This window comes from Oncorhynchus masou, chromosome 7 (assembly GCF_036934945.1).
Source record: "Oncorhynchus masou masou isolate Uvic2021 chromosome 7, UVic_Omas_1.1, whole genome shotgun sequence".
NCBI classification, from domain to species: Eukaryota; Metazoa; Chordata; class Actinopteri; order Salmoniformes; family Salmonidae; genus Oncorhynchus; species Oncorhynchus masou.
The window spans coordinates 23,449,695-23,476,876 of NC_088218.1; the positions used below are offsets into that span (position 1 = coordinate 23,449,695).

General features: G+C 44.9%; 1 protein-coding gene across 1 annotated transcript in view; it reads right to left on the reverse strand.

Annotated features, from left to right (window-relative positions):
• Positions 1-699: 699 nt before the first annotated feature.
• Positions 700-27,182, reverse strand: part of LOC135543545 (zinc finger protein GLI2-like) — an 83,756-nt gene continuing 57,273 nt past the window's right edge. The window contains exons 6-14 of the mRNA XM_064970895.1: positions 26,312-26,513; positions 23,935-24,133; positions 22,897-23,007; positions 18,202-18,342; positions 14,311-14,460; positions 8,403-8,567; positions 5,699-5,962; positions 4,422-4,791; positions 700-4,294 (exon numbers count right to left, since the gene is read on the reverse strand). Of these exons, the coding sequence (XP_064826967.1) occupies positions 1,944-4,294; positions 4,422-4,791; positions 5,699-5,962; positions 8,403-8,567; positions 14,311-14,460; positions 18,202-18,342; positions 22,897-23,007; positions 23,935-24,133; positions 26,312-26,513 (3,953 nt within the window). The 3' untranslated portion in view covers positions 700-1,943. The remainder of the gene's footprint in view (positions 4,295-4,421; positions 4,792-5,698; positions 5,963-8,402; positions 8,568-14,310; positions 14,461-18,201; positions 18,343-22,896; positions 23,008-23,934; positions 24,134-26,311; positions 26,514-27,182) is intronic.

A 27,182-nucleotide genomic window follows, 5' to 3' on the forward strand; every position in this document is an offset into this window, starting at 1 on the left:
GTGTGTTTTATGTGGTTTCAACAGCCATTTCCTTTGGGCCAATCTGTCCCTGTTGGACGACACGCAGGTTAACGCAGAGCAACTGCTCTGTATGCACTTTGCGGTTTTACAAGTATGCCCTTTCTCATCAGCTTCTGGAGTGAAACTAGCATTGTGTCCAGGCCAACATTACAAGCGGGGGGGCAAGACGGGGGTCAGAAGAACCTATTTCAAAAGCCTCCATAATTACCTTGAAAGATAGTCTTAGAAATGTCTGATATGATAGGATTCAATGTGGGAGGAAAAATGCTTTGTTTGGCTGCAAAGGAGAGAGAGAGAGAACTTGTGTGGCTTCAAAAGAAGAAAGTTTTCCTCCTGAATTATTTAAGCAATCAACACTCATATACTTCTAAGATTAAAGGAGAGGTTTTCAAAGAACAGTTCAACTCTCTGATGTACTGGCTACTGTCTATTGTGTCTACTGTCTCTATGTTCCTTTTTGAACCAAGGAGTGTAAAATATAACAACGTACCATTTATATTGTTGGGGGGGATTTCTGTACATGGGACTTTTCTTTATATATGAATTTTATAGGCCAATTGAATTCAAATCGGCCTGGTATTGTATATTGGAGACCTAAAACAACGCAACCTAATTTCAAACATGTCATATTCCATGAGAAAAAACACCCATGGTTTGAAATAACTCACCAGACAGCAATTAAGTTAAAAAAACAACAAAAAAACAATATTGTATTTCATAAAAATGTACAAAAGATATATACATATCCAACACAACAGAGTTGTATGGCAGTGTACAAAAAAAAAACGTAGATTCCTAATACACTATAATATCTTAGTATCCTCGTCATCATCAAGGGCGGCACTGGAGAAAAAGCCATTTGACACCGAAAAGGAGGATTGTCTTTCCCGTTTAGATTTTTCCTAATTCATCACCAAGAGTCAATAGCAACATTGTCACCCCCAGAATATGTATCATTATCAAGCGTTTGCATATTCTTCAGAAATGGTTGCTTAATTCCAGCCACAACTGGTCCCCGACACTGAGACGTCACTGTTCATCTCAATAGTCCAACTCAACGCGGCGGACAAATAAGACGCGGCTCATATCGAAGACACTGTGTGGAAGTAGACCTGACATGACTAAATAGACTCTATTGAATGATTGAATCATTTTTCTCCCAGATTCTTTTGTTGCTGCAACTTCACTGACAGAAGAAGAAAAAATCTAATCTGCACAGATGAATGAGTTTCAGATAAGATCTGAGAGAAAGAATCAAATCGTTTTTTTCTTTTTTTTCTAGATCAAGTCATTTACACAATTTACATATATGTGTGTCTTTAAATAACTAAATGATAGAAAAATCCCAAAATCGGTATCTGGTTGCACTTCAATGCGATCTGTGTCATATGCGTGTCTTGCATATACTGCGGCATAGCCAGGCACTTGGGAAACTTGTTTTACTGCAGAACTGTACACTATCTCATGTACAACATTAACAGAATTGTGCTGTGGATTACATTGTACTTACTTACTCATCTAAGGCAAAATATGGCTTCTCAATAGATATGAAATCGCCATATTAGCTCCATAATGATACTGTACAGGATAATACAATAAGTAGCACAAATATAGTGGTGTTTTAGCATGAAGTCTTCCGAATCTCATAGGTTCTTTAGTCTCTGGTGGTCGTCAAAGTTCTCCAATGAGGTGCTTAGTGTTCAATCACATGGTCAGGAGGACCTCTGCAACAATGTTAACTTATAGGTTCCCCTCTTGTCATTCACACAGTCAGTTTAAACTCTTGGTGGCAGATAAACTATCGTTCTTAGAGCTTGGGTTACAATAGGTCACTTCTTTTAACACACGTCCTGGGCCAAATACACCAAGGTAGGTACCATGTGCTTTACCTGTGTCTGCCTTCAGCATATTTGGGATCATCCTTATGACATCATGCTGAGGAACTTGTTCTCTTCTGCAAGCGCGGTGAGCAGGGAGCTCATATCGCCGATGGCCATGTTGCTGCCCCCTGCAGGGAGGGGAAGGGAGGGCAGGGTGACAGAGTTCCGGGGGGTGGTGAGTCTGGAGGAGGTCTGGGACAGACTCTGGAGGATACTGGGGCTGATGGTGCCTGACATCAGGCTGGAGTGGTCCCCGTCATCCAGCATGGTGTCAAAGTCAATCTGGGGCTCCTCTGCCCCTGTCCCATTGGACGAGTCCACCGTACTGGAGACCTGGTTGTTTACTCCCGGTGAGGTCATGGCGGTCTCAGTGCTGTCTGAGGGACATTGAAGAACGTCCACTACTGGGGTTGTCATCACCTGCATGTTGACATTCCCGTTTGGCCCAAACACGTGTATCTGTCCTGTGTAGAACATAACATTGTTGTCTGTGTTGTTGCCATTGCTGCAGTGATTGCCAATTGAGTTTTGTCGCTGGATTGTCATTGACCCTGAATGCTGTCTGCTTAGAGACTTATGTTCTGTGGGCGGTCTTGGCTGGATGAGTATTTGACCTCCATTCTGTATAGGATGCTGAACCTGGGACGCTATATTATATTTCTGTTGATGTGAGATCATCCGCGAAGAGTTCACACCGCTATCCTTAAATGTGACTTGAGACGATTGACTCCCCCCTGGCTGCGTCCTCAGTCGGCTGTTCTGCGTGTCGACACTGTGCACTGTGCCACCAACTGACATACTACTACAGGAGGACCGCTGGTTAGCGTTGGCATCAATAGGACCGAGACCCTGGTTAAACCCATACTCGAGTCTCACTCGTTCATTGAGGTTAGCATTAGCGGGCTGCTGTTGCTGTAGGCTCTGTTGCTGGACACAGCCCAGCCTGGAGTCTGTCTTCTGCTGCTGTATGTATCTCCCCTGCTGGGCTGCATGAGCCAGGTTGTGGTTAATCTGTGCAATGTGTTGGTTGGAGTTAAGATTCTGCTTCTGGAACAAGACAAAGTTCTGTTTCTGTTGGACCATGGCAAGGTTTGAGTTGCTTCGACCGAACGGCAGATGTTGGGTTGGGTTGTGAAGAGCTTCCACAGTCCCTGAGCTGACCTCATTCCACTGTACCGGCATGGTGCTCGTCTTACTGAGTGAGGAGGGGAAAGACTGCTTCGGATGGCCTGGGCTTAGGGCACAGGAGAGGCGCTTGGTTTGTGGTGCAGACGAAAGGTTCATACTCATATTGGTGTCCACCACAGCCATCCTTCCCTGGTGGTAAAACTGCTGTTGTTGCTGGGGGTTAGGGTTTATTGTGTTTCCATGGAAACCGCATTGTGCTTGTCGGTTGTACCCATTGGCACAGCCTGACTCACCAGCTCCGCCCTGAGTGGTGATGTAGTGAACGACGTCATCCGGAAGTACCATCATCTCCTCCTCACTGCTGTTGCGTCTACCGCTCATATCGTTCTCAGAGATGCTGGGCGGCCGAGGGAAGTAGGGGTATTGCTGCAGGCTGTCGTCGGAGCGCGGCTGGTGGCGCCGCTCGGCTGCAGACAGGGCCTGGTTCGGCAGGGAGGCGTGTGGGTGGAGGTTCTGCATGTTGCCCGTGCTGTTGTAGCGCTGCACCTGAGGCTGATGGGACAGCGGGGACAGTGGGTCCAGGGACGGCCGCCGGGGGACGGGGTCGCTAGCCCGACGGGGAATGTTGGACGGAGCTTCGTGGGGCATCATGCTGCGGCCGTTATAGTTTCCCATATCGCCGCTGCAGCGCCTGGGAACCCCACTGGGGACAACGGGGTCGAAGGAGGAGTAAACAGACGACGAGTCTCCCTGGGAAGCATCCCTGTAGAGGGCCAAGCAGGTCTTGAGACTCATCCTCTCCATGTTGGGTAAAGGTGTGGGTGGGACTCCGCCTGTTGCCGCCGCATATTTCGCCTTGAGGTGGTAGTGCTGGGCGGGGGTGAGGCTGAGGTGACTGGGCAGCCGTCCCCCTCCTCCACTCTGGCTGGCGTTGCTGGACCTCCGGGACAGGTCTGCAGAGATGGGGTCGTAGGAGCCGGTGGAGCTGATGTTGTGGTGGCGCTGGCCACTGAACGCGGAGGCGTCGCTGGAGCGGCGGCTGGAGTAGCAGGGGGAGATGCCAGAGGAGCGCCGGCTGATGTAGCAGGGGGAGATGCCAGAGGAGCGGCGGCTGATGTAGGCAGAGGAGACGGTGCTGGTGGCGCTGTCCCTGCGCTCCATCAGATGGTCCAGCTGGTTCAGGACAGTCACCTTACTGGAACACAGCTCACTGAGGCTGAACGATCCAGGCCCGCCACACATATTTCCACTCTCCAAAAGGGACCCTGAAGCGAAGAAGAATTGATTTCACACAGGAGGAATGTAGCCTGAATAGATTTCTGAATGTACTGAATACTCAAAAAGGATAATTATGAAAACACTGGTTACTTCTTTCTTTTTATGTTTACTCACCGCTTGCTGGTATGGGCGGTAGCTTGGTGTTCTGGACTGGAGGAGCTGGATGATGATTGGCCCACTGGCAGGAGTCCCTCGCCGTCTTCAGTTTCTCCTTCTTCAGGTGTTCTAGTCCGTGGATGTGGCTGAGGCCTAGGTGTTGACGTAGGTGGAGGCCCACCCCGACCCCTGCTGTCCCAGACGAGAGGCCAGAGAAGGAGGAGTCCATGAGGGGCCCCGAGGGGTCGTCCAGTCCAGTCAGGTCCCCCATGCTGCCCCCGCCGCTGTGGAGGGCCATCTCTACTCCACTGTCATGGTTGGTGGAACTGCCAAGTGGCGACGGCTCGCTGCTACATGACGACTGACCACCAAGGCTGGACTGATACATCTAGAGATAGAGAGAGATAGAGAGAGAGATAGAGAGAGAGAGAAACAACATGTTTATATCTAAAAAGGAAAGGGATTGCCATCTAATGAAGAGGAAGTAGAACAGTGATAACAGAACAACATAAGGAGATGTACAGTGAATCATGCAAGTTCTTTTCTCCACAACTTTAATTGTAAATAACGAGTGTTGGTTGGGGTGCCTACAGATTACAGCGCTCTTTAGACTGTCTGTGAATTAGAAATGGGGGAGATGAAAGGATGCTTGAGTACATGCTAGGCCAGCACACGGGGCTATAAATCTGTGGCTCTCTGGGTTGTGGGGCCCCCCAGTCCCTCTTTATGGTGTACAGTACGAGGACTTTGTCATACAGCAGCAGAACATGATGATGAAATGAAGGGAGATATTATGAAAGACATTCTGTAATGAACTGAAGCTGTGCTCACCTTAGTAAGGTCTGTCCTTAAGGAAAGTTTCAAAGAGAAGAGAAATGGAAAGGAAACGTGCAGAGAGTGTTAGATAGGAAGGATAAAAGTTTGTTAGGTAAGATTTGCATGCCATTGTTAGTAGGGGCTCAGAGTGAGAAAGTGGAAGGGCATTGTTTGTATTTAACCAGGCAAGTCAGTTCAGAACAAATTCTTGTTTACAATGACAGCCTAGGAACAGTGGGTTAACTGCCTTGTTCAGGGACAGAAAGACAGAGTTTTACCTTGTCCGCTCAGGGATTCGATCTAGCAACCTTTCGGTTACTGGCCCAAAGCTCTAACCACTAGGCTACCTGCTGCCCCTTATCTGATTGCTCAAATCTATAAAGTGGCTAAACCATAGATTGGGAGGGCACACATAACCGTACGGTAACCTAAAAACGGTCTGTGTTTGCTGAATTATATTTCACCAGATGATCTCTTACCACAGACTTCTCCGTCTTGATAGACTTGACCTGCAGGTAGTCCTCCATGCCTCTCGAGGTGCTGTCCATCTTCTCCCCCGTGCCCCGGCCTGTCTCGTTCTCTCCATTCTCTTTGGGTGGAACGGGTCTGCTGGGCGGCAGGTCGCTGCGCTGTTTCTTGGTGACGTGGGCCTCTGGTCCGTGGACTGTCTTCACGTGCTTCCTGAGAGAGCTGGGGTCCGTGTAGCGCTTCGTACAGCCGGGGACTTTACACACGTAGGGTTTCTGTGGATACAAGTGTATTTATTTCATCTTTATTTAGAAAGGTTATACCGCCGAGAGATAAAAGAAAAGCAGATTTTTTTGTCCATTTAAAATAACATCAAATGGATCAGAAATACAGTATAGACATTGTTAATGTTGTAACTGACTATTGTTGCTGGAAATGGCAGATTTTTTGGGCAGAGGCCCATTATCAGCAACCATCACTCCTGTGTTCCAGTGGCACGTTGTGTTAGCTAATCCAAGTTTATAATTTTAAAAGGATAATTGATAACCCCTTTTGCAATTATGTTAGCACAGCTGAAAACTGTTGTCCTGATTAAAGAAGCAATAAAACCGGCCTACTTTAGACTAGTTGAGTAACTGGAGCATCAGCATTTGTGGGTTCGATTACAGGCCAGAAACAAAAAACTTTCTTCTGAAACTCGTCAGTCTATTCTTGTTTTGAGAAATGAAGGCTATTCTATGCGAAATTGCCAAGAAACTGAAGATCTGGTACAACGCTGTGTACTACTCCCTTCACAGAACAGCGCAAACGGTCTCAAACCAGAATAGAAAGAGGAGTGGGAGGCCCCGGTGCACAAGTACATTAGAGTGTCTAGTTTGATAAACAGACGCCTCGCAGGTCCTCAACTGGCAGCTTTTTTAAATAGTACCCGCAAAACACCATTCTCAACGTCAACAGTGAAGAGGCGACTCCAGGATGCTGGCCTATGCAGATTTACAAAGAAAAAGCCATATCTCAGACTGGTCAATAAAAAGAAAAGATTAAGATGGGAAAAAGAACAGACACTGGACAGAGGAACTCTGCCTAGAAGGCCAGCATCATGCTGATGCTCCAGATACTCAACTAGTCCAAAGAAGGCCAGTTTTACTGCTTCTTTAATCAGGACAACAGTTTTCAGCTGTGCCGACATAATTGCAAAAGGGTTTTCTCATGATCAATTTGCCTTTTAAAATAATAAACTTGGATTATCTAACACAACGTGCCATTGGAACACAGGAGTGATGGTTGCTGATAATGGGCCTTTGTATGCCTATGTAGATATTCCATTAAAAAATCTGCCGTTTCCAGCTACAATAGTCATTTACAACATTAACAATGTCTACACTGTATTTCTGATGAATTTGGTATTATTTTAATGGCTGAAAAATGTTTTTTTCTTTCAAAAACAAGTACATTTCTAAATGGACCCAAACTTTTGAACGGTAGTGTGTATTTAATGCGAAGCGATTTACAGTACAGTGAGTGTATACATTTAAATGTGGCCCCAGCGGGAAGCAAACCGACAACCCTGGCATGGTTACCACCACACTCTTACCAAGTGAGCCACACAGGATCCAGAGTGAGATTAATATCATGCAGTTCATATTCTGTTTAATAACATTCAAATACATGCCTGGGAATTAGAATATCCATCCCCTCCTACTTACTCAGATTAGCTGTGACTAGCTGTTGTTGTAAACACGCAATTAGAGTGTATAAATTATGTATGCAAGACCAGTGACTTGTTGGTTCTGCTTACAGCCACAGAATATCACTAAGATTTATGCGGTTTCCAGTAATAAAGTTACAGTTATACTGGTGTGTGTGTGTGTGTGTGTGTGTGTGTGTGTGTGTGTGTGTGTGTGTGTGTGTGTGTGTGTGTGTGTGTGTGTGTGTGTGTGTGTGTGTGTGCGTGTGCGCGTGCTTGTGTGTGGATCCATGGGATGCTGTGCTCTCCCCCTACACTTCTCTCCTCTATCTCCTGATGGATAGGCCAGTAGGAGGCTTGGAACGGATCCAGGGTTCATTTTGTATTGGTGATCTGCAGGTGGTCTGGATCTCCATTAGGGATGCCTACGCTTGATTCACACTAATGCACTGTGGGGCTGCCATGCTCATTAGTTCCGTACATCATTATTTACTCACACACACACTTAGGAACACACGCACGCACACACACACAACACAACACACACACAACACACACACACACACGGCCGCGGTTTAATGAGGCAAGTATAGACGTCCAAGAACAATCACCGTGCGTGATGAGAGAAGGTCCACACATCTCATTTCAGCCTGAATATGTAAAAGGCAGACAACCGATTGAAGATACATACGGCAGTTTGTATTTTCTTGATGCCACAATCTTTTGGCCCAGGACCTTAAGGTAAGTCACAACAGGTAGAAGAGTATTGATCCTACGCATGTCTGTCTAAGAGAATATCTAATGGACTTTATAAGTGAGTCTGTCTGAAGTCTTGGCAGGGCAGAATGGAGCTGCAGTGCTGTGCAGTGTGGGAGCTTGACAGCATCCAAAATGGTGCCCGATTGCCTGCATAGTACGCTGTTTTTAGACCAGGGCCCTGAAAGTAATGCACTATGAAGGGGATAGGGTGGTGTTTGGGAGGCAGCCCCAGTAGGAACTCATTGAAGTGTGTGTGCGCGTGAGCGCACCTCGTTGGAGTGTGTGCGATTCTGGTGCTTGGCTCTGTCCGAGGCGTTGGAGAAGGCTTTGTTGCATCCCTCGTGGTCACACACATATGGTTTTTCCCCGGTGTGAGATCGCAGGTGGGTCTTCAGATTCTCCAGGCGAGAATAGGCCTTACAGCAGCCCTCAAACTGCAAGAGAGAGAAAGGAAAACACCAAAGCAGTCAAACAAAGGATCTTTGTACAGTGTATTTCACATCCATCCTTGTTTTCCATTCCTGTTTAATTTCTATAAAGATGTCCTTTGCAATTATTGTTTAATGAATGATACTCTTGTGTGGAGGCATAAACAGTGCATTCGGAAAGTATTTAGCCCCCTTCACTTTTTCCACATTTTGTTACGTTACAGCCTTATTCTAAAATTGATTTAAAAAATGTAAAATCTCATCAAGCTACACACAATACCCCATAATGACAAAGCAAAAACTGGTTTCGGGATTTTTTTATCAAATGTTTCAAAAATAAAAAACAGAAATACCTTATTTACATAACTATTCAGACCCTTTGCTTTGAGACTCGAAATTGAGCTCAAGTGCATCCTGTTTCCATTGATCATCCTTGAGATGTTTTAACAACTTGATTGGAGTCCACCTGTGGTAAATTCAATTGATTGGACATGATTTGGAAATGCACACACCTGTCTATATAAGTTCCCAATGTTGACAGTGCATGTCAGAGCAAAAACCAGGCCATGAGGTCGAAGAAATTGTCTGTAGAGCTTCGAGGCACAGATCTGGGGAAGGGTACCAAAAAATGTCTGCCGCATTGAAGGTCCCCAAGAACACAGTGCCCTCCATCATTCTTAAATGGAAGAAGTTTTGAACCACCAAGAATCTTCCTAGAGCTGGCTGCCTGGCCAAACTGAGAAATCATGGAAGAAAGGTCTTGGTCAGGGAGGTGACCAAGAACCCGATAGTCACTCTGACAGAGATCCAGAGTTCCTCTGTGGAGATGGGAGAATCATCCAGAAGGTCAACCATCTCTGCAGCACTCCACCAATCAGGCCTTTATGGTAGAGTGGCCAGACAGAAGCCACTCCTCAGTAAAAGGAACATGACAGCCCTGTTGGATTTTGGCTGCAGTCACTGCCTAAGGTGCTTCAACAAAGTAGCTGTGCGCCAGAAGAGGAAAGAACTGATCCCAGCCATGAAAGCTGCCAGAGCTCGCGGGGACATTGCTTACATCCGCTATGACAGGCTCATTGTCCACCCCCCCTCCCAGAAGCCTGGAGGGGATGAGAGAGCCAAACCTATGGGTTCATAGCTTCAACAATGCAACACACACACACACACACACACACACACACACACACACACACACACACACACACACACACACACACACACACACACACACACACACACACACACACACACACACACACACACACACACACCAATTGATTAATGACTTGCTAAATGTATATTTTTTTCTCTTACATTGTTTGCTCTCTCCAGTATAATGTCTGTCTCTGATAAGCTACCCAGGAAAGGGCTGAAAATAGCCCATATTAATATGTGTAGCCTTAGAAATAAGGTCCCTGAAATCAATAACTTGCTAACATCAGACTAAACTAAACTGAACAAAATAAGAAGAAACTGTATTATGAAGACAATATCAATGATATAAAGAATGATGGAAAAAACCTACTTTAAATTAAATTAAGGGCAGAAAGACAAATTCAACTCCATCTTTCCTCGAATCAGATGGCTTATTCATCATGAAACCATTTGATGTTGCCAATTATTTTATGATTATTTCATTGGCAAAGTGGGCAAACGTAGGCAGGAAATGCCAACAACAAACAGTAAGTAATTGTATTCATACATAAAAAAAACTAATAATGAAAGAAAAGCATTGGAAGTTTGAATTTTGTAAAGTTATGTGGGAAAGGTGGAAAAATGATTGTTATTGATCAATAATGACAAACCTCCAGGCATTGACAACTTCGATGGAAAGCTACTGAGGATGGTAGCTGACTCTGTAGCCACTCCTATCTGTCATATTTTTAATCTGAGCCTAGAGAAAAGTCTTTGTCAGGGCTGGAAGGAAGCCAAAGTAATTCTGCTACCCAAGAGTGGTAAAGCAGCCTTTACTGGTTCTAACAGCAGACCTATAAGCTTGCTGCCAGCTCTTAGCAAACTATTGTAAAATATTGTGTTTCAATGCTATTTCTTTCTAAACAGATTATCAACAGACTTTCAGAGAAGAGAAGAGCACTCAACATGTACTGCACTGACACAAATTACTGATGATTGGTTGAAAGAAATTGTAATAAGAAGATTGTGGGAGCTGTACTGTTAGATTTCAGTGCAGTCTTTGATATTATTGACCATAACCTGTTGTTGAAAAAACTTTTGTGTTATGGCTTTTCAACCTCTGCCATGTCATGGATTCAGAGCTATCTATCTAATATAACTCAAAGGGTTTTCTTTAATGGAAGCTTCTCTAATGTCAAACATATAAAGTGTGGTGTACCGCAGGACAGCTCTCTAGGCCCTCTACTCTTTTCTATTTCTTTTACCAATGACCTGCCACTGGCATTAAACAAAGCATGTGTGTCCATGTATGCTTATGATTCAACCATATACGCATCAGCAACCACAGCTAATGAAGTCACTGAAACCCTTAACAAAGAGTTGCAGTCTGTTTTGGAATGGGTGGCCAGTAATAAACCGGTCCTGAACATCTCTAAAACTAAGAGCATTGTATTTGGTACAAATCATTCCTTACGTTTTAGACCTCAGCTGAATCTGGTAATGAATTGTGTGGCTGTTGAACAGGTTGAGGAGACTAAATTACTTGCCATTACTTTAGATTGTAAACTGTCTTGGTCAAAACATATAAATTCAATGGTTGTAAAGACGAGGAGAGTTCTGGCCGTAATAAAGAGGTGCTCTGATTCTTTGACACCATACTCCTAAAGCAAGTTCTGCGGGCTCTAGTTTTGTCTAATCTTCATTATTGTCCAGTCGTGTGGTCCGGTGCTGCAAGGAAAGACCGAGTTAAGCTGCAGCCCAGAACCGAGCGGCACGTTTTGATCTTCATTGTAATCAGAGGGCTGATATAAATACTATGTATACCAGTCTCTCTTGGCTAAGAGTTGAGGAGAGACTGACTGCATCACTTGTTTTTATAAGAAACATTGTGTTGAAAATCCCAAATTGTTTGCATAGTCAACTTACACACAGCTCTGACACACACACTTATCCCACCAGACATGCCATCAGGGGTCTTTTCACAGTCCCCAAATCCAGAACAAATTCAATAAAGCGTTCAGTATTATATAGAGCTCTAATTGTATGGAACCTCCTTCCATCTCATATTGTTCAAATAAACAGCAAACCTGGTTTAAAAAAAAACAGATAAAGCAACACCTCACGGCACAACGCTTCTCCCCTATTTGAACTAGATAGTTTGTATGTATGCATTGATATGTAGGCTACATGTGCCATTTTAATGTATGTACAGTGGGGAGAACAAGTATTTGATACACTAACCGATTTTGCAGTTTTTCCTACTTACAAAGCATGTAGAGGTCTGTAATTTTTATCATAGGTACACTTCAACTGTGAGAGACGGAATCTAAAACAAAAATCCAGAAAATCACATTGTATGATTTTTAAGTAATTAATTAGCATTTTATCGCATGACATAAGTATTTGATACATCAGAAAAGCAGGACTTAATATTTGGTACAGAAACCTTTGTTTGCAATTACAGAGATCATACATTTCCTGTAGTTCTTGACCAGGTTTGCACACACTGCAGCAGGGATTTTGGCCCACTCCTCCATACAGATCTTCTCCAGATCCTTCAGGTTTCGGGGCTGTCGCTGGGCAATACGGACTTTCAGCTCCCTCCAAAGATTTTCTATTGGGTTCAGGTCTGGAGACTGGCTAGGCCACTCCAGGACCTTGAGATGCTTCTTACGGAGCCACTCCTTAGTTGCCCTGGCTATGTGTTTCGGGTCGTTGTCATGCTGGAAGACCCAGCCATGACCCATTTTCAATGTTCTTACTAAGGGAAGAAGGTTGTTGGCCAAGATCTCGCGATGCATGGCCCCATCCATCCTCCCCTCAATACGGTGCAGTCGTCCTGTCCCCTTTGCAGAAAAGCATCCCCAAAGAATGATGTTTCCACCTCCATGCTTCATGGTTGGGATGGATTTCTTGGGGTTGTACTCATCCTTCTTCTTCCTCCAAACACGGCGAGTGGAGTTTAAACCAAAAAGCTCTATTTTTGTCTCATCAGACCACATGACCTTCTCCCATTCCTCCTCTGGATCATCCAGATGGTCATTGGCAAACTTCAGACAGGCCTGGACATGCGCTGGCTTGAGCAGGGGGACCTTGCCTGTGCTGCAGGATTTTAATCCATGACAGCGTAGTGTGTTACTAATGGTTTTCTTTGAGACTGTGGTCCCAGCTCTCTTCAGGTCATTGACCAGGTCCTGCCGTGTAGTTCTGGGCTGATCCCTCACCTTCCTCATGATCATTGATGCCCCATGAGGTGAGATCTTGCATGGAGCCCCAGACCGAAGGTGATTGACCGTCATCTTGAACTTCTTCCATTTTCCAATAATTGTGCCAACAGTTGTTGCCTTCTCACCAAGCTGCTTGCCTATTGTCCTGTAGCCCATCCCAGCCTTGTGCAGGTATACAATTTTATCCCTGATATCCTTACACAGCTCTCTAGTCTTGGCCATTGTGGAGAGGTTGGAGTCTGTTTGATTGAGTGTGTGGACAGGTGTCTTTTATACAGGTAACTAGTTCAAACAGGTGCAGTTAATACAGGTAATGAGTGTAGAACAGGAGAGCTTCTTAAAGAAAAACTAACAGGTCTGTGAGAGCCGGAATTCTTACTGGTTGGTAGGTGATCAAATACTTATGTCATGCAATAAAATGCTAATTAATTACTTAAAAATCATAGAATGTGATTTTCTGTCTCTCACAGTTGAAGTGTACCTATGATAAAAATGACAGACTTTTACATGCTTTGTAAGTAGGAAAACCTGCAAAATCGGCAGTGTATTAAATACTTGTTCTCCCCACTGTATGTAGTTCTGTCCTTGAGCTGTTCTTGTCTATTGATGTTCTGTATTATGTCATTCTGTATTATGTTTCATGTGGACCACAGGAAGAGTAGCTGCTGCCCATTGCAGCAGCTAATGGGGATCCTAATAAAATACCAAAAGTACTGAGTAAATGGTCTGAATAATTAAGTAAATGTGTTATTTGAGTTTTACATTTTTTATACATTGGCAAAAATGTCAAAATCAGTTGTTGCTTTGTCATTATGGGGTATTGTATGTAGATTGGTGAGGGGAAAAAACGATTTAATCAATTTTAGAATAAGGCTGTAACGTAACAAAATATGGAAAAAGTGAAGGGGTCTGAATACTTTCTGAATGCACTGTTTATAGTCACCAATCCTAACTTTAGAAACAAATCTCCCCTTGACATCAGTGCATGATTTTTGTGAAAAGTTAAGGATTTGGCCTGAAGAGAGAAATTCTTAGATGTTGTACATGAGGGACTTACAATACAGTACCGTAGAGGATATATCTAGGTCTTACTGTAAGAAGGACCCATTGCCCTTACTGAAACTACTAACAAACACCCTACTAACCAGCTTAGGGACACCTTCTATGTGAATATGTAATGCAATCACACTGTAAGCATATTTTTATTCCCTTTCAAGAATGATCACATGAAATATGGAGAAAAGCCCAAACGGCATTTCTAGATTTGTGAGTATGAGTGTGTTTGTGTGTGTGTGTGTGTGTGTGTGTGTGTGACGGTACACTCTACAAATGTTTAGAGAGGCAAATGTTCAGCGAAAGGCTGAGCCTGGCGACGATCAGTTACTCACGGTACACTTGTGTGGTTTCTCCCCTGTGTGTCTCCTCATGTGAACCACCAGCATGTACTGGGCCTTAAAAGGCTTCTGCTCCCTGGAACACTCATCCCAGCGGCACACAAACTCCTTCTTCTCCCCGTGGATGTGGTCGTTGTTGATGTGCTGTGGGGGAGACACGCCCGGATGACACGTGTTAATACCTTTCTGGATCTCTACAGCCTGTGAGACTTGCGGCCCCGACCAGTAACAACCCCCAGCCCCTGCTCCCTAAACACTTGTGTCGATCTAAGGGATTGGATAGGTGTAAAGCAACCGTCACTCAAGTTGTAGTAATTAAGTGCCTCAGGGGAAGGGGCGGGGTTTTCTTTCTGTGCATGGCCTGTAACTTCTCCCGATGTTAATAATGTTTACATATTTTGCATTACTCATCTCAAATGTATATACTGTATTCTATTCTACTGTATTTTAGTCTATGCTCGTCCGACATTGCTCGTCCAATTATGATATATTCTTAATTCCTTTACTTTAGATTTGTGTGTATTGTTGTGAAATGTGTTAGAAATTACTTGGCAGATATTACTTGTTAGATATTACTGCACTGTTGGAGCTAGAAACACAAGCATTTCGCTACACCCGCAATAACATCTACTAAACACGAGTATGTGACCAATACAAGTTGATTTGATGTTTCTCTCCCCACAGTCCCTCTGAGGTTGTCTTTTTTATTGGGTCTCTAGCTGTGTTCTGTTCTGTCTGTCGTTGAGTGTATTTGTACTACTTAGAGAACACACTATCAACAGGAGACAGAGGTTTTCTCTGTGACAGAGGTCTATTAGAACAACTCAATTTCAGGTTGTGACAGAGGCGGAGCAGCCATTTGCCTATCAAAGAAATTAGGAGTAAAGCCATCAATCAAAGTTTGCCGTTAACTTTCCGTTTGTCAGACAGTGAAGGAAAAAGACGTGCTTGTGTTGTCGGGACGCACAATTTGCAGTGTGGCTCTGTTAGATGAGTTCCACTAGTCTACTTTTTCCACAAGAGGGATTCTACGGTTAGGGAAATGAAAATCAATCGTCCAACAGGCAAATGCTCCTTTGCTCCGCTCTGTTTGTATGTGTCTAAAGGGGCAGCCTCTCAATACTTTCATTTAATGGAATTGCCCCGTGACGGATTTCCAACTCTCTTATCCAAGATTGATGTGGCATCCCGCTGGCTGGCGTGCATAGCCTAGGACGAATGGGTCTGGACAGGTATTGTGCACCTCCCTCATTAGGGCTGTAGTGGTTGAGTGCAGGGGCCCAGTGAGTGTGGAGGGATTACAACTCAAACGCTGCTGTTTCCTGGGATCCTTTGATGAACACATCTGCAGAAAAGGACTTAATACCCTGAGAACATCAGGAATGACTAACAACAAGGTAACCAATAGGATGCTTGAGTTTCAACCATGCAGCAACTAAAGAAACTTTTTTTTCCTTGCAAGAGTGTAGCGCTAACAAGCATATTTGCATTCATACACACTCACATATACACCCATGTACACACACACACACACACACACACACACACACACACACACACACACACACACACACACACACACACACACACACACACACACACACACACACACACACACACACACACACACACACACACACACACACACACACACACACACACACATACTTTTGGTGACAAGGACCATCATTGTACATATTCCTTAGGCTACTCTCTCTACATTTTGGTTAAATGTCTGGCCCATGATAACTAAGCCAAAGACACTTGGCGGTTGAGCGTGCGTTGACTGCTCTCTTAGACAAGCAGCTCTTTGTCCGTAACTGCCTAACCTAAACCATCCTGGCCTATCATTAGGAAGGTGTTTGTGTGTATGTGTGCCTATCATTAGGAAGGATCTCAGAGGTTTCACGTTCAGCTGGAGTGTAACTGTCGGTGACTGAGTGAAACAATGAGGATAGATAATGGAGGCCATAGTCAAAGCTCCTCTGTGTTACAGTGTCCACCTTCTCTCTCTCTCCCTCTTCCTCTCTCTCCCTCTTCCTCTCTCTCTCTCGTTTCCTCTCTCTTCCTCTCTCTCTCTCTCTTCCTCTATCTCGCTAACCTGCTCTCTCTCTCTTCCTCTTTCTCTCTCTCTCTCTTCCTCTCTCTTACACGCTCTTCCACTCTCTTCCACTCTCTCTCTACTATCTCTCTCTCTCGCTCTCCCCCTCGCTCTCTCACTCTGCCCCCCCCCTCTCGCTCTCTCTTTCTTTCTCTCTCTCTCTGTCTGTCTGTCCCCTTCTCTCTCTGCTTCAGTGACGGCCTGGAATGCCCCTGCTCGACCAAGACTCTACATGCCGAAAAGTTCAAAAGAGTAAAACAATCTCAGTCTCATGGAAGCTAAACGCTAAGCTTTCTTTATGTGAACAACCAATGAATCATCTGACTCTCAGTATCTATCTGGAGGAACGCATAATAAAACAGGACCCCAGTTGAAGTCCATTGACAAGCCTTAGTCTTTGGCAGCACTAAAATATGGACACTTAGTTTGTTAGAGGTTACTGTGAAGACTAAATCAGGGAGGGGTTAAGGGTTTAGTGTTCCTGGCAGGATGGCTTTATGTTGGGCTTCAGAGGTCAGAGGTCAGAGGTTAGGGAGCTCATATAGACCTAGAGGTCTGTGGGATTTATTCTGGACTTATTCCAGCTGCACTGACAGGCAGACCTCCTCTCTCTCACCACACACTCATTAGATAGCGACCTTCCTCTGCTCTTGGCCCAGGGCCTGGTTTCTTCGTTCGAACCACAGGTAACATACTTAGCCTTAAGGTGCTTTTAGGAAACCAGATCCGGGCTGGTTGTTTTAAAACACACAGGAACATTTTCTGAGCTAGTTAAAGAAAAAGGAAATGCTTGTCTGATCCCTGTCTCCTGTCCCCCGTCTCCTCCTGTCCCCCGTCTCCTCCTGTCCCCCGTCCCCTCCTGTCCCCCGTCTCCTCCTGTCCCCCGTCCCCTCCTGTCCCCCGTCCCTCCTGTCCCCCCGGCCCCTCCTGTCCCCCGTCCCCTCCTGTCCCCCGTCCCTCCTGTCCCCCGTCCCCTCCTGTCCCCCGTCCCCTCCTGTCCCCCGTCCCCTCCTGTCCCCCGTCCCCTCCTGTCCCCCGTCCCTCCTGTCCCCCGTCCCCTCCTGTCCCCCGTCCCCTCCTGTCCCCCGTCCCCTCCTGTCCCCCGTCCCCTCCTGTCCCCCGTCCCCTCCTGTCCCCCGTCCCCTCCTGTCCCCCATCCCCTCCTGTCCCCCGTCTCCTCCTGTCCCCCGTCCCCTCCTGTCCCCCGTCTCCTCCTGTCCCCCGTCCCCTCCTGTCCCCCGTCCCTTCCTGTCCCCCGTCCCCTCCTGTCCCCCGTCCCCTCCTGTCCCCCGTCCCCTCCTGTCCCCCGTCCCTCCTGTCCCCCGTCCCTTCCTATCCCCCCCCTCCTGTCTCCTCCTGTCCCCCGTCCCCTCCTGTCCCCCGTCTCCTCCTGTCCCCCGTCCCCTCCTGTCCCCCGTCCCCTCCTGTCCCCCCCGTCCCTCCTGTCCCCCGTCCCCTCCTGTCCCCCGTCTCCTCCTGTCCCCCGTCCCTTCCTATCCCCCGTCCCCTCCTGTCCCCCGTCCCCTCCTGTCCCCCGTCCCTTCCTATCCCCCGTCCCCTCCTGTCCCCCGTCCCCTCCTGTCCCCCGTCCCTTCCTATCCCCCGTCCCCCCTGTCCCCCGTCCTTCCTATCCCCCGTCCCCTCCTGTCCCCCGTCCCTCCTGTCCCCCGTCTCCTCCTGTCCCCCGTCCCTTCCTATCCCCCGTCCCCTCCTGTCCCCCGTCCCCTCCTGTCCCCCGTCTCCTCCTGTCCCCCGTCCCCTCCTGCCCCCCGGCCCCTCCTTACATGGACCAGTTGTTCCTGTGTGTCGTACTCCTTGGAGCATCCTTCCCAGTGGCAGTTGGTCTCATACACCATCTCTGGCTCATGCTTGCATTCATCTTTATCCAAGTCCTCCTTCAGGCCCAGCATCCCACCTAGATGATCCTGTTAGAGTTAGAACACGAGAAAAGAGAAGAAGACTTTATAGTCCATTCTCTCTTACAGTCTAAGAAATATGTCTTATGTCTTTTAACCCAACACAAGCCATTAACACTACTGCCGAAATTATACTCAACAACACTTCAACCAGGGATGCAAACTAGTCACCTTTTGGTGGAAGTCGCCGTTTTGAATTCGTGTAGATCCGATAAGAAACGTTTAGGATGGGAGGAGTGGGGATGGGGGCTTTGGATCACTACTGGCTGTAAGCGAACGAGTGCTGCGCGTTTGGAGCAATACTGTCTGTATCCAAGGCTCAGCCTATCGTTCACATAACAGCAGAATGCAGCGCAGCAGGCGACTGAAGAGAGAAGAGGCAACCAACATGCTTGTTGCAGCATCAGCGGAGAGTGGGAAGGCAAGCTTGCCCTGAACGATAACGAAGAGGTGACGTTAGAGAAGCCTGACCACGGAGACCGGGGGTGAGAAGATGATGAAGCGTACTTCATGAGCTGTAACCGAAAAACAACTGGTATTCGGGAGAGTTTGAGGTGAGGGAGAAAGTGTGGTGAAACAAGTATTGTTAGCATTGTCAAGTGTCTTGCTAGCTGGATCGAATTCTCCGTTAGCTAGCCAGAGAAATGTTGAGCAACATTAGCCAACTTATCTGATCAAATAATTTAGTTTATGGTGTGAAAATTAGATGGCTATTAAAATCAGACAGCTAACGTTAGATAGCTAACGTTTCAACATCAGATGAGCTAACATTCGTGGCCTAACCAATTCGCGTTAGTATTAACTGGTATATGACTCCTTGCCGTTCCTCAAGTTATAACGCGTTAGTTGCTTACTGGACCCTGGCAATCTGTGTGAAATGTTAACTAACGAACTAACTACTATCTGTAAAACTAATGTTTTCCCTCTACAGTTTGTGGTTAATTTTCAGAATGAGAGAATTAGGTGAAAATGAGGCGTTGCTTGTTAAACAAGTGGATTCAGGGATCAAGTGTTGCTGGAGCTGGGCCTGACTTAAGCTGGATGCCTCTATAGAGGTGAAAGGAACAACACACACGTCCACTCTTTCTCACTTTTTCAATACAGTGGATAAAAAGGGGTATGCCAGGTGTACTCTCTGCCTGAAAGAGATCAATTGTGCCAACAAAGAGTATCATGCTCTTATGGCACATTGTAGAACCGATGTCCACAGGCAGAAAGTGTACAATGTTATAATGTGCAGTGTAGACCAAATATATTACTTTTGTTGTGTTGAATTTGACAGTAACACTTGTGTATGTGAGTGAGGGGGGGGATTATTAAATGTTTTACTCAGTGAAGGTTATTTTTGCACACGTAGCCTTGTGCACTTGATCAATGTCTACTATAGTGGCCACTATAATAGAACAAAAATAGAATGCCTGTTTGTTTCATTCTACTTTAAGAAGTTTTTTCCCCCAAGTGCAATATTTAGATGTGTGTGTGTGGTCACAAGCATTCTATTGTAAAAGCTGTCATGGCTAACTGCAATATTAGTGTATTGTTTTTTCATTTGCAGTAAAGTCTAGGCAACAAATAACATTGGATTGCTTTCTTTACATTTTTTAGCTTTTTCGAGTTAGGATCACATGAACCACTTTTTATTTTACACACAGGGACTGAGCAGGTAGATCATATGCCTTGTCTAATTAGTTAGAACCTGCATTTCCCCCCAGCAGGGATTTTTTGCATGTTTCAATGCAACAAAAAAAAGTCTCACCTTTTTGGGCCCTCACCAGTTTGCGTCCCTGTTCAACTATTAACTGCTATTGATGTGGGGAGGGGGACACCCTGACATCATCCGAGATAGCCCAGATTGACTTGCCTGGAGGAACAGAGTGACGAATAATGTACATGTAACAGACAGAATTTTTTTCTGTCCAGGCAGGGATTCGTTGACACGTCTAAGACAGTTCCCAGGCCTGCAGGCTGTGTGTGTGTGTGTGTGTGTGATGTGCAGCCCATCCCCTGGTCTCCTCTTTCTCTCTCCACAGCTCCAGCCTCCCATCATTCCCTGCTCCAATGTGCTGACTGCAGCATGTTTATCTCTGCCCCGCGCCACTATCTTCATCAATTCTACCTGCCCCAAGACGACTGTGTACACCGCCATCCCCATGCATCAGGCACAAACCCAAACCAGCCTCTGAGTCGGAGAGGAAGGCTCCGCAAATTTGTCAAAAGAGAGATAGAGAGAGAGAGAGATGCACCTCCGATGACAATAACGTCTGGCCAATATTTCATTAAAATGAAGTGCTGTGGCACAGTTTACAGCAGCCAGGGAGAAAAGAAGAGCGGGGAGGAACAAACGAATGGATGCAAAGCTCTTATCACACAGAGTTTTTCTTCTTTCAGCCATAGCATAGAAAGAAAGGGGGTCAGGGGACTGGCTGGTTCCCAGGGGTCTGTGTCAGTTCAGGACAGAGGACTATTTGGGTGGAAATGGCAGAGGAAAGGAAGCAACGGAAACTGTTCTTTTTTTACCCCATCAGTTGCAGAGGATTGATCATTTTTTAATTGCCCTCAACTACATGTCGACCGATTATGATTTTTCAATGCCGATACCGATTATTGGAGGACTGTAACGGTTTTCATGCGTTGAAGGAGAGTCGGACCAAAATGCAGCGTGTAGATTGCGATCCATGTTTAAACAACAAACGTAAACACGAATCAATACAAATACCTCAAAACAAAGAACGTAATGAACGTAACGAAAACCGAAACAGCCTATACTTGTGTAAACTAACACAGAGACAGGAACAAGGACACTAAGGACAATCACCCACGAAACACACAAAGAATATGGCTGCCTAAATATGGTTCCCAATCAGAGACAATGATAATCACCTGACTCTGATTGAGAACCGCCTCAGGCAGCCATAGACTAACGCTAGACATCCCACAAAACCCCAAGACAAAAACACACCACAATAACCCATGTCACACCCTGGCCTGACCGAATAAATGAAGAATAAACATAATATATTTCGACCAGGGCGTGACAAGGACCAAAAAAGCCGATACCGATTAATCGGCCAATTTTTTTTTTTTAACATATTTTTTTTGTTTGTAATAATGACAATTACAACAATACTGAATTAACACTTATTTTAACTTAATATAAAACATCAATAAAATCAATTTCGCCTCAAATAAATAATGAAACATGTTCAATTTGGTTTAAATAATGCAAAAACAAAGTGTTGGAGAAGAGTATTATGTGCCATGTAAAAAAGCTAACGTTTAAGTTACTTGCTCAGAACATGAGAACATATGAAAGTTGGTGGTTCCTTTTAACATGAGTCTTCAATATTCCAAGGTAAGAGGTTTTAGGTTGTGGTTAATATAGTATTTATAGGACTATTTCTCTCTATACCATTTGTATTTCATATACCTTTGACTATTGGATGGTCTTATAGGCACTATAGTATTACCAGTGTAACAGTATAGCTTCCGCCCCCCTCCTCGCCTCGAACCAGGAACACATCGACAACAGCCACACTCGAAGCATCGTTATCCATCGCTCCACAAAAGCCAAGGGGAATAACTACTCCAAATCTAAAAGCGAGTGACGTTTCAAACAGTATTAGCGCACACCCAGCTAACTAGCTATCCATTTCATATTGGTTACACCAGCCATTAGGCTGATAGGCTTGAAGTCATAAACAGCGCTGTGCTTGGGAAGAGCTGCTGGCAAAACGCACAAAAGTGCTGTTTGAATGAATGATTACGGGCCTGCTGGAGCCTGCTCTATCAAATCAGACTTACAGATATACGAGCCTTTGGTCATTAATATGATCGAATCTGGAAACTATCATTTCGAAAACAAAACGTTTATTATTTCAGTGAAATATGGAACCGTTCGGTATTTTATCAAACGGGTGGCATCGCTAAGTCTAAATATTCTTGTTACATTGCACAACCTTCAATGTATGTCATAATTATGTAAAATTCTGGCAAATTAGTTCGCAATTAGCCAGGCAGCCCAAACTGTTGCATATACCCTGACTCTGCGTGCAATGAACGCAAAAGAAATGACGCAATTTCACCTGGTTAATATTGCCTGCTAACCTGGATTAGTAGTTATAACTAGTGATTATGATTAATTGTTGTTTATAAGATAAGTCTAATGCTAGCTAGCAATTTACCTTGGCTTCTACTGCATTCGTGTAACAGGCAGGCTACTCGTGGAGTGCGATGGTTAGAGCGTTGGACTAGTTAACTGTGCGGTTGCAAGATTGGACCCCTGAGCTTTCAAGGTAAAAATCTGTCTGTTCTGCCCCTGAACAAGGCAGTTAACCCACAGTTCCTAGGCAGTCATTGAAAATAAGAATGTGTTCTTAACTGACTTGCCGAGTTAAATAAAAGGTATAAAAAATATATATCGGCACCCAAAAATACCGATTTCCGGTTGTTATGAAAACATGAAATCGGCCCTAATTAATCGGCCATTGCGACACATAATTCTCTTTAGATCCTATCATCATGACAACTGTTTTATAAAGTAGTAGATCCCAATCTGATTCTTACCGGAGAGCATGGGGACAGCGGCCTCGGATACTCCACCTCTGTCTTCACCTTTGACCTCTTGGTGATCATGGGATTGACTGTGCTGCTCACTGCCGAGTCCCCACATGTGTTCTGGAGTGGAGGAGCGGAGAGAATAGGAGAGGAGCCGAGAGAATAAAATATAAGAAAATATAGGGGTTAATACAGGACTCGGGTCAAATAGACATTCATACATCAGAGGTGAGCCACCACAGAGACTAAACAATTTTGAGTGTTTTTGTGATGAGAGGGTGGAGTACAGTATGAAAACATCCCATCCATCTACAGAGTGAGCCCACTGCCTGGGGCTTCAGTGTAAACCTCAGGTGACTCCTGGAGAAACTTTGGAGACGAGAGTAGGCACACCCCACCACCTACACAGTTAATGCTTCACAATAAGCTGACACAGGCAGTATCTGTCCGTTGGCTTTAATAGTCATGCTAGACTGTGATTCTTGGATTGCACTAAACCACAGCAAAGTCTTCCTGATCAGAGGAAGACTTTGTATCCCTCTTGTGTTTACTGTGGTCTGTAACAGAACCGTGGGGTTTGGATCGTGTGTGTTTGGACAATGAGGGTTTAACGTCCCCAATCCCCTTATTCATGGGTATGGAGTTTACCTTACAAAGGGGCATTTCAGTGAATGGTATGATAAGAATCACAGAGAGAACCACAAACCACAGTGGATGTATACAATGGGATGAGGGAAGGAGACAGCAGTATTTATGTTTTAAATCATCTTAAAACAAGTTTACTGACAATGCAAACAAACAGAAGAAAATTGTACGGCTATAGATGTCATGCTGGTTTGATTTGAGCATCCCACACACTACCAGAACTTCCAGAAGGCCACAGGGCAAGGCTCACATTTGGCGGTTATGGGTCACGAGAAGATCTACCTCGTACCAGACAATGTAGGCACAGTTCAGGAAGAAGATGAACAAACTCAAGGAGAAAAGTTTTCGCACATCAAAGCTGGTTTGCATCCCACCGTTACCAAAGAAGAAGAGCAGTCTCACCTTTGACTGTGAGCCATTGTTGTGGTTGTGTGAGGCAGGGGGCAGAGAGGAGAGACTCAGGGCAGACTGGCGACTGGAGAAGATGGGTGGGGGCTGGATGAGAGGAGGGGTGTGGCCGAACACACTCAGGCCTCTCTGCTGGGACAGGAGCTGCTGGTAGGCCATGGGGTTGATGTGGTGGGGGAATGTAAAGGACGGACTGGAACACAAGACATTAACGCACATGAGAGATGTGTCTCTTATCTCCAACTGTGACACAAAATTCCATTTGCAGCCCAGGTAGCCTAGAGGTTAAGTGTGTTGGGTCACTAACTGAAAGGTCACTGGTTCAAATCCCTGAGCTGGCCAGGTGAAAAATATATTGATGTGCCCTTGAGTAAGGCACATAACCCTAATTGCTCCTGTGAGTCAAGAGTCTGCAAAATGACTCAAATGTAATTCACAACTTTTCACCTGAACTCAATGTCAGCCAAGAATAAGGCTGTGGCGATCATGAAGTTCTGTCAGCCAGTGATTTTCAAGCAAATAACTGTCCGTCTCACGGTAACTGAACATGAATTACCATAAACACATTTAGCATCTCCTGGTTTCCTGTCTACAAGCCACTGTTGCAGACCTTTGGAACATCTGCATTTTAAAAATGTCCGTTAAATCCACGAAATGTAGCTTACACTATCATAATAAATCCATTATTTATTTTAGACAGGTCTAAAGAAACTTGATAAAGAAAAAGTAGAATAGAATAGTATAATCTGAGTTGTACTTATGTTCGGCCCTGATCTGGCTATACCATATGGCTGTGGGCTACACTAGTTCATTTAGCAGACAAGATTTGCTTAGAATTCCATGACATTATTTTATATTATTGTATATTATGAAGAATACAATTGAACATAGCTGAATAAAATAGAGAGGATATTTTCTCCAAACGATTTGAGGGAGTGCGCACATGTGGCTATTCTGTGTTGAGTGAACAACTGTCACGCCCTGACTTTAGAGATCCTTTTTATTCTCTATTTTGGTTAGGTCAGGGTGTGACTAGGTTGGGTAGTCTATGTTTTCTATTTCTTTGTTGGCCTGGTATGGTTCCCAATCAGAGTCTATCGTTGTCTCTGATTGGGGATCATATTTAGGCAGCTTTTCCCACCTGTTGTTTGTGGGATCTTTTTTGTTGTTGTGTGTAGCTGCCTGTGAGCAGCCCAGAATGTCACTTTTAGTTTTCGTCTGTGTTGTTTTGGTGAGTTTCATATTTATTAAACATGTGGAACTCTATGTACGCTGCGCCTTGGTCCATTTATTCTACCAACGATCGGTACGTTAACAAAGAAACAGGTACTCCTATATGCTTAAATTAGAGTTATTAATGTAACTTTAGTTGTGATACAAATGTGTTTGTTTTGATTTTTAATACATTCTAAGGCTGCATGATGCAACTCTTTTATTAATTAATTTATTTCACCTTTATTTAACCAGGTAGGCTAGTTGAGAACAAGTTCTCATTTGCAACTGCGACCTGGCCAAGATAAAGCAAAGCAGTTCGACACATACAACAACACAGAGTAACACATGGAATAAACAAAAATACAATCAATAATACAGTAGAAAAATCTATATACAGCATGTGCAAATGAGGTAGGATAAGAGAGGTAAGGCAATAAATAGGCCATGGTGGCAAAGTAATTACAATATAGCAATTAAACAACTCTATTGATGATTTGAAAAAAGTTGCATGAAAGGCATGAACTCTGCTTAGTTTTTTACGCAGGATATACACATTTCATCAGTCTCTCATTCACAAGTTGACAATAACTTGATAATACCTTAAATTTCCCGGCTGCATATCCTTTGTGTGGCCGCAGTGTGGCCCCTAACAAATCCATTCCTAATGAACAGCAATACGCGTGAATGTTCCGCTAGCAGGAAAACACCATTCTCAAAAGGGACCACAAATGTGATTATGCATGTAATGCTTTTATCATAAAGGTGCATTTTTATGGTGAAAATTATCTTCCCCAAACTTGAAACTATGCCAGTTAGGCTCCACGCCCCTTGTAAAGCGGATTCATGTGCTTCCTTTTATGAAGTTATTTGGCCACTTTAGTTGTGATACAAACTTGATCAAAATATATAGGCCTTATGGGTCTCCCGGTCGGGACACAGCCTGAGATCGAACCCAGGTCTGTAGTGACGCCTCTAGCAATGCAGTGCCTCAGACCACTGTGCCACTCCCGAGGCATGTATTACTTTATTAGACTTAAATGGAGTTTATATTCACGTGACCAGTATATCAGTTAAGCCCATCCAAGCATCTTAAGTCAATAGTTTTTAATTAACAATCATTCTTTACTACATGTTAACTAGTTACTGGCTAGGGTACCTGATGCCTCCAACAGAGAGATGTCCGTAGGAGCTGCTCGCTGCAGAGCTGGAGCGTGAGTTGTTGATGTAGGCCACCAGAGAGTTGGGCGAGGTACGGATCATGGTCTGCAGGTCGATGCTGGCGTCTGAGAGAGGTGAGATGGACAGGGCTCGCTTTCTGTTCAGCCTGGGGGTCAGTCTGGGACTGGGGAACCGTGACGCTGTGGAAAAGAAAAACACACAGACACATACAGACCGTTAGTCTGACACCCTCTGAACTTCTCCTCTCGGCTTCTCCTGGCATAGCTGCATCTGATTCAAGTATACAGAGACTTATTGTCGTAGTTTGCATATACTGAATACATACAGTACACGTGTGACGCAGACAAAATGTATGGTCACATTTGTGTTTATGTATTGTTTCTTTGTATTGGGGAAGAATGTTTTTACTGAATTGTCAGTCCTCCAAGGTTTCGCCATTGCGATGGGTTGATACTACCGCTCGCTTAGATCTAGCTCCGGTCAGTTGGTTGCTAGCTTCGGTTAGCGCTATGCTAGTTGTTCAGTAATTTTTCAGAAATTAGCATTAATGTCAGTTGCAATAGTCTTGTCTTTCTATTCTTACACTGGGTGAATGTGTTTTGAGCATGGGTATAAAGTGACTAATGAGTTATACCTGTCACACCATGATCTGTTTCACCTGTCCACCCCCCTCCAGGTGTCACATGACACACATCTTCTGTGTTCTGTGTTCTCTATTTGTTCATTGCCAGCTCGTCTTGTTTATCAAGTCAGCCAGCTTTTTTGTTCTCAGCTCCTGCTTTTCCCAAACTCTCGTTTTCTCGCCCTCCTGGTTTTGACCCTTGCCTGTCCTGACTCTGAGCCCACCT